The sequence below is a fragment of the Falco rusticolus genome, chromosome 2 (assembly GCF_015220075.1).
Source record: "Falco rusticolus isolate bFalRus1 chromosome 2, bFalRus1.pri, whole genome shotgun sequence".
Taxonomy (NCBI): Eukaryota; Metazoa; Chordata; class Aves; order Falconiformes; family Falconidae; genus Falco; species Falco rusticolus.
Window position 1 is genome coordinate 8,814,127 of NC_051188.1, and position 15,260 is coordinate 8,829,386.

The 15,260-nt window shown below is 38.3% G+C and overlaps 1 protein-coding gene across 1 annotated transcript in view; it reads left to right on the plus strand.

The window, feature by feature from the left end:
• The window catches only part of TMEM135 (transmembrane protein 135), a 188,653-nt gene that overhangs the window by 16,279 nt on the left and 157,114 nt on the right, over nt 1–15,260 (plus strand). The window contains exon 3 of the mRNA XM_037376696.1: nt 4,300–4,392. Coding sequence (XP_037232593.1) covers nt 4,300–4,392 — 93 coding nt within the window. The remainder of the gene's footprint in view (nt 1–4,299; nt 4,393–15,260) is intronic.

The following is a 15,260-nucleotide window of genomic DNA, read 5'->3' on the forward strand; positions in this document are numbered from 1 at the left end:
CTGTCACCTGCAGCAGAATTTCTGCTGGTAGGGTCTCTGCGGACTGCCCACCACCTGCAGTTGCAGAACTTGCAAATAAAAAATGTGAGCCTTTTGGCTAGAGTGCTAATTGGACCTGGTAAACTCAAATCACTACTAGAGGCAACAGAAGAAAGAGTTTAGGCAGCCTTATGTATTCATTATGCCCTTTGAAGTGTATGTGCGTCCAGCTATAAGGAGTATTCTGCAGCTTTTCTGACTGGAATAGAATTCAGACCCTTAGCAATTGAGTAGGATGTGTAAAAGTTATAAAATGACATTTCAGAGAACAACAGATAACATTATTATCAGCAAAATCGTACTTTTCAAATTTGCTAGTGTCCTTTGAAGGATAAATTTGTATCTTGATGATTGGGTTGGCGCAGTATTCATGAATTCCCAAATGACTTTGAAATGATTGCTTGCTGGGGCTCTTTGCAAAGAAAGATCCTCTTTCCTTTAGGAATTAGTAAATGATTAGCAAATAGTTAATATATATGAAATAAAACAAGGGATAAATAATCAGTCTTCATGATAGGAAGAAGTTGCCAGTGTTTTGGATACACCTAAAGAACCTGGATGAGGGATAAAGAGTAGTGTGAGAGATTGATTGAGACTGTTTTGGTTACAGGATTCTGAAACTGCCTGCCATCAATTTTAGAAAGATCTGTTGATTACAGTCACTTAAGAAACTGGATAGAGAAAAGTGCAAAGTAATGCATCAGAAGGAAAAAAAGCAGTCCTATCCTTACATAAGGATGGGCTTTAAACTAGCTGCTTTTAATCAGGAAGGTGTTTGAGAGTCGTCAAGGATAGGTTCTTTGAACAAGTCAGTTCATACTTGAATATGGTCAAGAAGCCAAGTAAGTGTTATTTGGAGAACAAATGTGAACAAGACAGAAAGCCGTATAAATATACGATGTCTTTACAAGTTGAGTACTGTATGCTTTTTTTTTTTTAAGAGCTTCTAGGATTATAATGTTGACAAGTGCTTCACTTGGAATGTACTTAACATCAACATTGTCTTGCAGCTGGAGCTGTATAAGCTTGCTTCTCTCATCTGCTGTTGGGTGGGTGATGGAAGATGGAAATGTGAGACTTCATTTTTTTTTTTTTTAAACCAATTTGTGTGGGTTTTTTATATTTGTTTTTTTTTCCTTTAACGTGTTGTTTGAACTTGTATGATTCCTTGAATGTATTGCTGTGTAATACACTGTATTTCTTTCAGTAGCCCCTGAGAGCAAAAGTAATTACGTATCATTTTCCAGCCCAGAATGCCATTTGGTATTGTATGTTTTAATCTATCAAAGAAATACCAGTACCTCTATGGTGTTCTGCATAACTGTGGCCTGAGTATTTCTGAACTTGATTTGCAACCATCCAAAGAGATTGTCTGAGACTGTGGAGACCTAGATGCTCTAGATCTGATTCTAGATAGTGATGAGAGATTGGATGTAATAGCATGCATCCTGTTATACAAATCTACAGTTATTGTATCTTTTCAGTTGGAAGGTATATTATAGTGGGAGCAGCAGTGATTCAGAAGCGAAGTTGTCCAGCAAGCCCCATGCAGTTGACTGATTTTACCCTTCTGGAGTTCTAGGCCAAAGCAAAAGATTAAAAGGTCTGTAGCTGGATGTGTTAACTCATATTTACCTGCACAAATCCTGTTTTGAGGTGCCCCTTTCCTTCTTTTGTAGTGCCAAGGAGATGTGTTAGCAGTCATATAAGCTGTCCTGGATAAAGCAACCACTTCATCTTTTCATATCTTTACCAAAGTCCCAGCAAATCTTCAGTCGCTGCATACTGAAAATAGGTCTTAGTCATCTGGTAACAATTAAAACACCTAGATATGAAACGTAATTGTCGGTGAGAAGTCTGGCTTGTGGTAATAGGTCTTTTTGATGCTCTTGTGTTTGTTTCCTTTCAGCTAGGGGAAAATCACCAAAATTGAAACTGCTGCAAATATTTTGAAGGATGTAAAACTTTAGGCAAGAAAGTGCGATTAAAATAAGTTCAGACATTGTTTAATATTCTCACCATTTCATAGGTGGGCGAAATTTCAAAACCCTCTAAATCCCACATCAACAATGATTCAGGCTGTGGATAGATGTTCTCATTCTAGGAGGGATTACCAAGCTAACTTGGCTGACTTCCCCCCCTCCTCCTTTTTGCTTCTTGAAGTGGATTAGGGACTATGTCCAGGCTGCTCTGTTGGCAGGGCAGCGGGGGTGATGATCTCTGTTACGGATGTGTGACAGGCCAGCTGGGGGTTGTAATCTCTTCCACTGGTGAGATGCAGAAGACTGCATCTGTCTGGGCTGCAGATGAAGTGCTAGGCTCCAGGGTTGACAAGCATTACATCTGTTAAATGAAAGGTGTGATTTTTAGGTTTTCAGTTTTATTAAATGCAAAACCTGATGAAGACCTCGTTCCTTTAGTCTGGCAGCTAGAGTAATTAAGTTTGTCCATGTACAATTTTACATTAGTTTGCTTAATTAGATTCAACATTATGTATCAACTAGCCTTTGAGTTTTGGATACATTTTTACACTGAGGAATTAAATGTATAACCTGGAGGAGCTCACTTGCTCATTCCAGTTTCTGACTGCAGACCACATGAAAATAACCATGCAAATAATAACAAAAACTTGTTTTCATTTGCTTTAGCGGAAGTTTAAATGTTTCACTCACTGATTGGACATTCTAATTTCCGCTAGATTTTATGTAAAATATGTTACTGTTGTTTCAGAAATCTTATCAATCCAAACATGTAAGCATTTTCAGAGGGATTCCAAACTGTGCCAAAAGAACAAATTCCTGTTTCTTTCCCACAGAAAAGACATTTGTTCTGTTACTTAACAGGTGTGTCTGGTAAGATGTGTTCATACTTATTAACAGTTTTAAAATGGCTTCTCTGAAACTTCATACAGTAATTGCTTTCCGAGAGAGTCCTAGTAATGAACTTTAGCTCCTGCAGCATTTGGCATTGTCATCCTGAGAAATTATCCTTTTGCAGCCGTGGGAATGAACAGTGTGTGTAATTGCCATTACATCACTTGCTGCTGATACACTGGCTCTCTTTTCACTTATGAACATAAGCTGGCATTGCTCACTGCTAATGTTATTTTTGCAGGAGAAGTATGAAATGAGGCTCATCATGCCTTTCACAGCAAGAATGAAAGTGGCCTATCAGATAGTATTGATTAATTATCTTTGTTCTCTCTTCTGTGTTGTCAACATGAAATTTTATTGAAGAAAATTTCCTTTTCTACCCTGGATGTTTGCCATTTTGTTTGTTGTATTTTGTTCACCATGTTTTTGGAAGGGTATACTCCATTGTAACACTCTGTGTTCCTGAACTGATAGTGCTTATCAGCTGAGCAGCCTTGATGTAATTGAGGTATGTTTGCTATCCTGCTACCACATTTCATGGCTGCCTGACTATTGTTTGCTTCTTTGATCAATCTGAATTAGTTTGAAGGTGCAAGTGTCATGAACAGAAATGTGGTTGGTGACATTCTGACATGCATTTTGGTATTCCTCCTGTAACAGTGACCGATTTATAGAAATATTTTCTTAGATTTTGTCATTTGTGTAACTATTTTGGTTTTTTTCAACTCTTACTGTTGGAGGAATTTTGATAGTTGAAATTGTGTGGACAATTTGAGTGAAATCCAGATCTAGTTGCAAAAAAACCTTGGCAGAACTGGGCTGTCAGTGTTGCTTCCAGTTGTAATGTACAGATTGATTCCTTGGCTTACTGCAAATGTGTGATTTACTGTTTTTAGCATCAGTTGACTATCTCCTTTGGAGCATGACATATGTTATAATAATTTGATTTGATTTCTGGCTCACCTGATTGCATCCCTGCATTCCATAAGGCACATCTTGCTGAAGATATATTTGGACAAGTAGCAGAGAGAGGAACAATAATAAGTTCTTTTGGAATATTTGTCTGTGATTAGTACCTGCAACTTTTCAGATACATTTCTTGAATCTTTTGAAAGCACTGCTTTCTTTGAAGGAAAGATATCCTTTAAATGAAATGGATACATTAATGAAGTATGTAATGTTTATGAAGCACTTTGGGAACCCCTCTGAGAACTACCCAATGTAAAAACGTAATGATTAGTATTTATTTATAAGTTGATTAATGTACAGGGAAAAATATAATCTTAATAAAGCGTGTGTAATTTTATGATAAAAGTAAAATAAAGTTTTCATTGCACATGAATGTTTCGGTTGCTTTGCATGTAACGTGTACAAATTACATTTTCAGGAAGATTCTTGGAAAGTTCTACTTTTGGTCTCCTGGCTTTGGTGCTGCTTTGCCTGCCTCTTATATGGCTATTCTCATCGAAAGGAAAAGCAGGTATGGTTTGTGTTTACGCATGTTCAGATTTATATAATAGTTTTTCTTGGTTTGGTCATTTGGTGACTGACATTTGATAATTCAGTGGTTTTGTTTCGGAATGCTGGAAAATTGTTCATTTGAAATAGTGTCTTTTGCAACCCCAGATTTAAATCTAGAAAGCTGCAGTGAGAAAACACTTTGCAAACATTAACTTTCTTGTTTGTGGTTTGTTTTTCTTGTCTAATGTGTAATTGGGTTGCTTAGGATTGCCTGATGAAGCTGTGGTTGCATTTTCTCTTGTTTTTAAAAATACAGTTTAAATAATGTTTGCGATTAGTCACAGAAAAGGAGCATGCTAATGAAAGTTGCTGATGACTTGAGTTAAGAACGTGAAATTAATTAAGATAGAGGAGTAATAGGATGTTGTGGGAAAAAGTGGCTGGAAGAGCTGAACTAATCCAGATTGGATGTAGCATAATGATACAGAAAACAAAAGCTTTCACTTAAGGAAAGGTGCTGAAGTTCAGCTGTCAATGGAAAGTTTGTCATGAAATCATGAAGAGGTGGGAAGAAAGCTCCAAGTGATCTAAGGATAGCTGAAAGATGCCATTTTTAATGTGGCCATGAAAGGTGGCAGGTGAATTCCTGGGTTGTGAGGTTTGAATGCTCTGAAATTCAACTTGTAATAGTAGCTTCTATCAACAGCAGAAGTTGTAATGGTTAATTACTGTAATATGGATTGAGATGCTTTAGTTAGCTAGTTAGTAGGTTTTATTCAAAGTAGAGAAGGTGATAATAGGGTAATGTAAGGGATTACTCTTCAAAAGATGATGAGGGGAGTTTAGTCCTAGAGATGATATGAATGCAGTTTTGGTTACTATGAATATATGAAACTTCCTTAAGCAGTCATTTCAAAATAATTTCAAATCCATATACATCATGTTGTTGACTGACATTCATGTCAGGCCCCATTCCTAAACTTCAGTCATGGAGTAAGCAAAGTCCAAGCCAAGTTTCAGACAAGATTGTCAGAATTATGTCCTTTTGAAAGAATGTGTTGTCTATTGTTTTTGAAAACTGAGGATGTGTAAGAAGTTTTGGAAAGGTGGGAGCTCTTCTAAGTCACTTTATTTAATCTAGCTATAGAGAAAAGTATCATAATAAAGTTACTAAGTAAGTTACCTTTTAAAGTCCTTTCTAGCTGACTGTTTTTCATCTTACTGCGATTACTTCCTGGAAGGATGGATACATTTTGGTGGGACTCTCTCTAGTTAGACTCCAGCACTCCTGTTGGCATCAGAGTTTCATTTTGCAGTGAGAGCAAGTACATTTTCTTCCTTTGATCAGTGACAGCACTAGCTTAACTTTTCCTACAGACCTGTTACAATGTGAGGATTTTGTGTGTCAGACTTCTAATATTTCTAGAAAACATTAAGGGAAAGAGTCAAGCTCCTTGTCCCATCTTTGAGTTTCTTGTAGCTTTCAGAGTATTTGTGAGTCAAGAATTGAAACTGCTTGTGAGCCCAAACCTGTGAAAGGTGTTTGTGTAACAGTGGAACAGTTTTGAAAAATTTGCAAAGCTAAGCTTGTTAAGTGTAGCAGAAAGAGTAGGCAAACACATTTTATGTCAAATGATGATTTCTAAGTCTTAGTGGCAATGTATGCAAGCTTTAACATGTTAACGGGCTTCTATTTAGCATCTGAAATGTGAAGGAAAGAAAAGATGAAATAAAGTTGTGTGAAAATAACAAAAGTAGTAGTATGTAGTGAACAATGCTGAAGTACTTAATTCCTGGAAGGTCGGTCTCCATTCTCTCAGAATACAAAATATGTCACAGAAGCTATTTTGCCTAAAAAAATCACATTATATTGCATCAGATAAAATGTAAAAAGGCAACATTGGTATTGCAATGCAACACATGCAGCTGAAAATGTAGGTTCATTGATATTAATGAAAAGAAAATTGTTAAATGGCATCAAAAGGTAGTTGAAAGTTCAGATTTTTAAAATATGAAGTTGTTTGGTGTGTTGTCAGAAGCTAACTTTGTATGATGTGTGAAATACTGCTGCTGACAGACTTGGTGAAATACAACTTTGATTTCACATCTTCTTGCTTGTTAGCTTCTGTTACAGGCAAAATCAAATTCCAACAGACTCTTATTCTCTTAAGAAACTAGTGTTTGACATGGAGACAGTGGCATTTTGACTCCTCTCCTGAGTAGCTTACAACAAATTGTAGTGAAAAATCAGGGAGGTGGGAAAAAGTCCTGATTTGAGTTCATAAACTTTTATCTCTAGCCCTTCAATTTGCTGCTAGCAGCTGGCAGCAATATCAAACTTAATCACTTAATCTCTTCCCAAGTCGATACCCTATTTTAAGTACCTCACTGGCATTTGCTTGCACAGCATCCCTGTCAGTCCTGAACTTGGGAACAGCAGGCTTGTAAATCAGATTTTCTTCCAAGTGTTGCTGTTGCTGTACATGTATGCTAGCTTTGTACGTTTTACAGTTCTTACAGAACAGTGGGAAAAAGAGATGGATAGCTTGCCTATGTGCATTACAATCCTGAGGAGGAGTGTGTTTTCTAAAGTGTTACAGAACTAGTTTGATTACAGTTTGTATCTGTGCAATATGTGATTACAAATTTGCATGGCACTGGCAGTGAGAAGGGGAGGTGGCATTGCACGGAAATGTCAGACTCGGGGAAGCAATCTGCATTATATTACGCTGCTACAGTTCTATAAAGACATAAATTGCATGTTAGTGTGTCCATGTGTATTCTATTTAGTGATAATAAAATAGGGTTATCCTGTCTATGAAAACCAGTTTATTGGGATCTGTGAAAAGGGCCAAGGAATAAAACCACTTGTAAACTCTTTTATATATGTATATATAAATGTTTTGTGACTAGTTCTCTTCCGGTAAGCTCACATTGTTATGATTAAGTAATCTTTCGATAAGAATTATTTCTTAAATAATAACTGAATGTAGATACATTACAAATGCCTAATCGCCATTTTCCTGTGCAAATTTATATTCTATGCTTTTAGTCCCTTACTCTGGTAGGAGTAACTTAGAATTTTTGCCTTTTTCTGAGACTCTCAAGCAGTGTGGGTTGTCTGTTAGGATTAGGAGGAAGCATCCTTACTGGCCAATGCAGGTTTATAAATGACAGTCTGACATCTGTTAGCTGCATAGCTGGTATATGTGTGATGCTCTGAGAAATGCTAAGAGGGCATAGAGTTAAATTTCAGCTCATTTTTACTGTACATTATCTCATACAGTTCAGATCTTTTCAACTGTGTTTACTGTTAGTCCTGCCATGTTACTGCATTTCGCTGTGTTTATGGCTCTGGCAGAGGTGTTGAAAAATGAGAAATGAACCAAAAAATACTGTAGGTGTTACTGGCGTGTTACGTGTTTTCATGTGCAAAGAAAATGTTCTTGCAAGTATGGAAAGTATTTCCTTTTCCTGGAGAAATGTACACAATTCATTAAAATGTACATATTTATAAATACTTTTGATTATTTGGCTGTGACTTTAACATTTTAATTACTCTTCATATATTGTCATAATAACTATAGCTGTATTACAGTAAGTAAGCTTCTAACAGGTGCACTTGCACAAGTGTATTAAAGAATATAATTTAGTTTCACCTCTTACATCTTCTATTAAAGAAAAATGTGCAATTGTTTTGTCACAGAATTTAGTTTTGTAGTGTTAAACATTAAAAGTTGTGTTAATGTCTCCTCAAAAATAGGGATATGACTCGGTTACATTAATTTTGTTAAGCTTTCTCAGGAAATCATTACATGCATTTTATTAACCTTTCTATGGAGTTGTTTTACCAGTATACTACTTGTTTACTTCTATAAGTGTTGTTTCAGATAGTTGTTGAGAAGCAATTGTATTTACTTGTAATTCTGCAAAATGAAAATCGCTTGCGTTTTGTGGCTTCTATTTGTAATTCAAAGTTACAGTCTTCTGTCATTTTTCTCAACATCTATTAAATGTTATAAACAAGAACCGAGCGTATAGTAGAGGAGGAGGTATGTGGCTTAGACTGTAAGAGGTGGTACTGCCTTTTTCTAGGAGCATCAAGACTGAAGGCAAGGAACTAACTGAATTTACTTCTTAAAATTGTTAGGAGTAAAGCTGTTGAAATGTGATTTGAGGTTTGGCTGAGCCAGCCTGTTACTGGAAATCTGATGAGATTGGTTGTACCTTACTGATTGCTAAGACAAAGAAGTCTGATAGGTGAGTGAAAAGTGCGTATTTGACCTCTGTGATTACTCTCAGGGAAAAGAATGATGTTCTCTTTGGTGTTTTGTACATGTGCTGATGTTTCAAAACCATTTAAGTTGTGTTTTGCTAATAGCTAAACGGCACACTTCAGTTTGTTGGGCTCTTGCACAAAAAATAATGTATTAGTGATTTTCCAGAACTGTAACTAAAACTTTAGAAGGGACACAATTCCATTTTTAATGAAATTAATTGTCTTGCTGCTTGGTTAACTCCTCCCCCCCCCCCCCCCGCCCTTGCCCTTTTTAAGTAATTAAGCCAAAGAAAGTTTAACTACAGGCACCTAAAAGTTCTGTGGCAGTTCTGAAGGGACCCTTCTGGGATTGCCCCCTACTCCCCCCTTAGGCTGCATTAATGTTTACATTCTGGCTGTTAACATTATAGCGGCGCCTGTCTCGTTGCTACAGTTAAGACTGTGTCACTGATGGTATTATAAAACTTGAGATTTAGGGCTTTTATAATTTGGTTGTAAAATCTTGCTCTGGGCGACTATTGGTAATATGGTTTTAGTTGAAAACTGGTGTGTTTTTCATCAAAAAAATTCGTTATACTGAACTCTTACAGAAGTATTTAAAGCACGTGCATTTAAAAAGTGATACAATGCAACAGTGCACATTATAGAGAGCATCTATATATATACACATATATTTAGTGTTCTTGGAAACAAAAGTATTACTATGCTTAGAAAAGTGCCAGAAACATTTGTGTAAGAGCAGTGTGGAATTTTTACACTCTGTGTATGTTCTCCTGATAACCCTCACAGCAACTGTTTTATTTGCTTGCCATAAATACCATTAGACTAAATACATTATAAAGGAAGAATATGGCAGCACAGTAATGGTAAAAAGTATATGCTGTAAATAAATAAAGTGTTTAAGTTTGTCCATTCAAATACAAATCTGTTGGTTTGTATCTCTGTAGAGTAGTATAGTGTATTTAGACTTGAGGTGACAATTTCCTTTCTCAGAATGTTTTACAGTAGTTCGGTTTGACATTGTATTTTAGGGAAACTGTAAATCACCAGGATGGGTGAGTGGTGTTCAAAACAAACTCTTTTAATACAGCAAGTGTTTTTGCAAACATTTATCTTACTTGCTACAGGTAAGAAATTGAGAGAGCAAGCTACGTGGAGGGATGATATTTTTGCATATTTTTTTGTGTTGTAGTGAAAACCCCCTCACATTTGGATCACAAGCATGAGTATTTTGTGGTGTAATCTGGTGAGGACAGCTAGCAGGGAAACAAATTGGGAGTTTTATTCCTCTAGGGTGATTATTACTGTGAAATATGGAGCCAAGCTGTGGAAGTTAATGGGAACACTTTCTGTTTCTAAACAGAAATATGTTAAAATCCATTGCGCTTCAGCAACTGCCTTGGTGAGACCCAATGTTTGAGAGGTCTGTGTTTTTACAGTAACAGCATGTAAGCATTTGAACATGTTTTGCTGTGTGCTTTGAGGGCTGCTACTGCTGTGGTTATAGATCCGTATCATAGAATGGTTTGCATTGGAACGGACCTTAAAGATCATCTAGTTCCGTCCCCCCTTGCCATGGGCAGGGACACCTTCCACTAGACCAGGTTGCTCTTACTTATAAGAAAGAGAGAATATGCTGATTATTCAAGGTTACATGGGAGTGCAGGAGTCCATCTCGAAGATGCTGTAATTGAGGGAAGATTGTGAATGGCAGGTAGCTCAGTATGGGCAGCTCTTGGGAGTGTTTTTCATGGCAAGTAGCATCTCTTGCTGATTTTGGATCTTAGTGGGAGCTCTTGCCAGCACAGCTGAAGTATTTCTAATCAATGATTTCAAGTAATTCATCTTTTTGAGAAATGGGATCACTTGGATTATGCTGTTTGTCCTGACAAACTCAGTCTCCAGTTTGGGGGGAAAAAAACCACAATAGGCTGGTATTTTACACTAGAGAGACTGATAACCTCTGTAGGTTGTATCATTGACAGTGAGTGACAAAATACCAACTTTGCAGATATTTTCAAAGAAATTTCTTTTTTTCCACTTACTGTTATAGTTCTAGAAAAAGTTCCTGAAGTTGATTTAACTGTGTTTACTTAAATCAATGTTAATGAAGTCAGTTTTTAAGAACCATCTTAAGTGGTGGGTAAGGAGCAGGCAGTTCCACTGTGTCATAAGTCAAGCAAGGGAGGCAGAAGACCAGCTTGGCTGAATGGGGAACTCCTTGTGGAGCTCAAGAGGAAAAAAGACATGGAAGTGAGTCCAGGCTGTGCAGGAAGGTTAGAGAGCTGTGCTTTGCATATGCAGAAGACACAAAAGGCCAAAAGCTCAGGGTTTTAACTGGCCAGTGTTGTCTCTGACAACAAGAAGGGCTTTTTAAAGCATGTCAATAGCAAGAGGATGTCTCAGGAAAACAATTGGACTGATACTTGTTGAAGATGGTCACCTGACATATGGAGGAAGGAAGAGCTGAGACATTCAATGGTTTTTTTTGCTTCGGTCTTTATTAACACTGACAGATCTTGGGCTGCCCAGTTCCCAGAGTCAGAGGAGCATGGACTGTATCAGCTGAACATTCTTAAGTCCATAGGGCCTGGTGGGATTCACCCCAGAGTTCTGAAGGAGCTAGCAAATGTTATGGCAGGACCCCTCTTGGTCATCTACCAAAGATCTTGGGAATCTGGGGAGGTCCCTGCAACTGGAAGCTAGCCAGTGTTATTCTGATTTACAAGAAGGATTTGAAGGAGGACCCAGGAAACTACAGACATATAAGACTAACCACAGTTCCTGGAAAAATTATTGAGAAGATTGTACTTTGTACTCTTGAAAGGCATTTAAAGAACAATGGAGTCATCAGGCACAGTCAGCCTGGGTTCACAAAGGGAAAGTCCTGTTTAACTAATTTGATGTCCTTCTATGATAAGGTCACCCAGACCTAGTGGATGAAGGAAGGGAAGGCTGTCAGTGAAGTTGCAGCTGGATTGTGCAGCAGTCGTGTGTAAAGGGGAAAAACATGTCCTTTGTGGGTTAGGAAAAGATGCAGTGTTACTAGCAAGATGTAAGCAATGTGCTCTGTTTGTAAAAGTAGCTGTAGAGTTAAAGATTCTGCATTTAAATGAACAGTGGAAATAATTTTGTTCTTTATGCAAGAAAAATCTCTCCCATACTGTGCTCTTAATTACTCCTACAGTCAGTCTATCCTTCACCCCCTGCCCTTTACTCCTCATGGTTCTGTGTATGCACATAAGAGACAGATACAATCCTTGTACTTCTCCATACCTTTTAAAAATAAGTGGTTGCAGTCAACACTTCAACTTTTCTAACCATCTGCAATGCGTGTTACTATTTCATAGCAGTCATCTCTTCCCAATCAATTCAGTGAACTACAATTATGTGCCTTAGTTACAAAGGCAGTCTAGATAACTGTTCTTAAACTGGATTTCATCCGCTTCAGGTGGCAAAAGTGGCAAGATGAATCCTATAGTTGTGAACAGAACAAGAAGGATCCTTGGGGATGAGTGATTCCAGTCCCATGCAGTTGTAGTCTGTCAGCCCAGGTTATAAACTAATCGGGCTTCTGAGAAACTGTAGCCATGTCTGCAGGAGGGTGCAGCAACCAAGTTTCAGGCATTTTCAGCCTGGAGCTGATCCAGCTTGCTTGTGTGATTCTTTTAAGTCTTGCACAAGATGGAAGAGCAGGAGAGCAGCTACGGCTTTATAGTCAACAATTCATCTTCTGGGATTATACAGGCAGGCAGAGTAAGAGTACTGGAAGATCACTTGTAAAATAAAAAAAAAGTACCTATGATTCTGAAGATGCTGGAGAACATGTTGCAGGCATCTGGGTGGGTCTGTACAGACTGGGTTTATTTTCTTTTAGTGTTGTTACAGTCAGGGCGGCTGACCTGGATCAAGCAGGACTATCTGGCTGCATTTGCTCAATGGTTTCCAGTTCCCTGAGTTTCAGGAGGATTTACCAGTTTAGGCACAGCACCAGCCATGAGGTTACTTCATGACTAATAATGTAAAGACATCACAGGCAGCACTCGTTAAGCTCTGGACTACCTCTATCAGTTGACATAGGGCCAGCCTGGGTGGACAAAGGGCAGTGCTACAAGCTCTGATAGATCCCAGGTGATGGTGTAGCTAGCTTCTTCTGCAGTGCTTCATGAATAATTGAAACTTGATTTAATATTTTTTTGTTATTCAAAGACCGCTTTTGGCAAATCTGTTTTTGAAATGTTCGTTTGGTAGGCTGAATACTAACTAAAACTGACTTCATCATCTGAGTATTAGTATGATTTTGTATTCTATTTTTCATCATTAACCCCCAAAACCCCACAAAAAAACCCTAGAAAACTTGCAGTTCCCTTGAAATGCCTGCAGATAAAATGTCAAAATTCAGACTGCTGCCGAACATTGGAGTGTTTTGCAAGACTGACTTGGATTCAAATGACACAAACAGTGGATTAATTACTGTGTTCTGTCTGCTCCGCGCTAGCATCCAGGAGACACTCATTTGGACTTCCTTGGCTTAAGTGAACACTTAATACATCTTCTGTGTCTGAATGCTTGCGTGTAACATGCAGCTCCCAGAGGGGGAATAATAAATGTTCTGCTAGTATAGAATAAACTTCGGATGCTGCCTAGGAGAGCTGGCTATAGCGTTGGCTGATGTGGCAGTGAAAAGCTTGACATTTACCTGGCGAGGTAACATCCCTGCCTGTGATGCCTCTGGTACAATGGTGCAATGGCTGAAAGTCTTTAAGATAGCTTTTTTATGTTACAAAAAATACTCAGGTCTGCTCGTAGGATGTTGTTTTTAGATAGCACAGACGAGGGGAGCTGAAATCTTTGCTTCCATATGAGCCACACCTATAAACTCTCTGTAATTGAAGTAACTCTTTCCTGTAGCCTCATTGCTCCCAAAGAATTAATGTGGTTGTTAGCTCCTGCAGCAGGAAGAGCGTGGAAGTGGAAACCTAGAATGGTAATGATTTGCTATATTTAACCATGCAAGGGTTTTCTGTGCTGAAGATTACAGCAGTGTACTGTGGTTAAACATCTTGCTTCCCCTTCCTGCCCTCCCCCTCTACATCCCAGGACAGAAAATGACACATTTTTATTTCCTTTAATAAGTCCTATGGATTGCAGAATGCTTCTTGTAATCAGACGATCTTCACTCCAAACTTTTTGGTAAAATAGGTTGAAACTTTTTAGTAAAATAAGCATATGCTGTTAAAACCTTCTCCTGAAGATGGTCTGTCTGTAAAGCAGTAACAGCAGATCCGCTGCATAAAAGGCAAGCATTAAACAGACTGCTCCAATTTTCTTGAAAGACTGTAGAAGTCTGGACTGATTGGTAGTACAACGTCATTTTGTCTACTTGAAGGAATTTGTATGTGCTCCATCTTGCTTCATTAATGATAGATTTTTTCCTTTTAAGCTCCTCTTCAATGTCTGTTATTCATTCCTCATGAGCAATGGACTGAGGAACTAGCAAAAATGTTCTAGTATCAACTGTTGGCATTTTGGATCTTTGAGCTTGAAGTTAGAAAATTATAGATTCATACTGGACCTGGCAACAGCTTCTTTCTGTCTTTGGTAGGTGAAAAGTCATGTTAATGTCTGTCTGTAGTGTCTGGCACGGTTCATCATCGAACGAATACTGATGTCCTGCCAGAAATTCACTTCTCAGTCAACAGGGATATGCTGAAATGGCTTTCAGTCAAACGTTTAGTTTATGTTTAGTTTATGGCTCGCCTACCTTTCTAGAGAAGGTTTCTGTTTGCCTCCAATACCTCTGTTCCTCAGGACCCTGTGTGTTTCAGGCCCTTACGGATGTAGGCCCACTCTTAACAGTGTTAATATCAGTCTTCTGCGTGACTAATTCATAGTTCTTAACTGGATTTGAAACCTGTTTTTAATATGACTTAATATGCTGTCACTGGGGTTCTAAAGGGGAAAAAAATGCCAATGGCGCTGTATTTTGGCACATCTGACTCAATACCCTACTTCTGCTGGAATAGCTGCTCTGTTTGTGAGTACAAGGGCGTTTAGAAGTTAGTCACACGGTGTGAAAAACTGCAGTAGTCTCCTGATCGAGTTGGATTGATTTGTCGTGTTAGGGGTTGTTTTTTTTTTTGCAGATTGCTTCAGGCATTTTGTAAACAGTGTAATTGGATCACAACTGTAGTCATTAAAACATTATGAGTCTAAAGAGAAAACTAGCTCTAAACGTGCTAACAAAACGATAGCTGCTAGTTTGACGGACTAGAAAAGAGCGTTAGACTGCTTAAGTCTTGAAATCGGTGAAAAACCTGATCATTTGAGTAGCTTATCAAAAAACTTGTGTTGTGGAATGGACTGTCTCAAACTGGGCACAGAATATGGCTTGGGGAGTGGAAGGCAGCTGTTTCAAGGGGCTTCTTGGAAGCTTCTGGAGCCACTTCTCACTGAGGTTGTGTGGGCTGGGTTTGGGATGTGCAGGTAGTGTGTGGGGGAATGGCTCTTAACCTGAGAAGGGCTTGCAGGGTAGAGGTGGAGGAGAACAGGTCAAATGCAGGATGAATTTCCCGTGGTGGTGGGACAACTCCAAGCTGTCTGCTAGA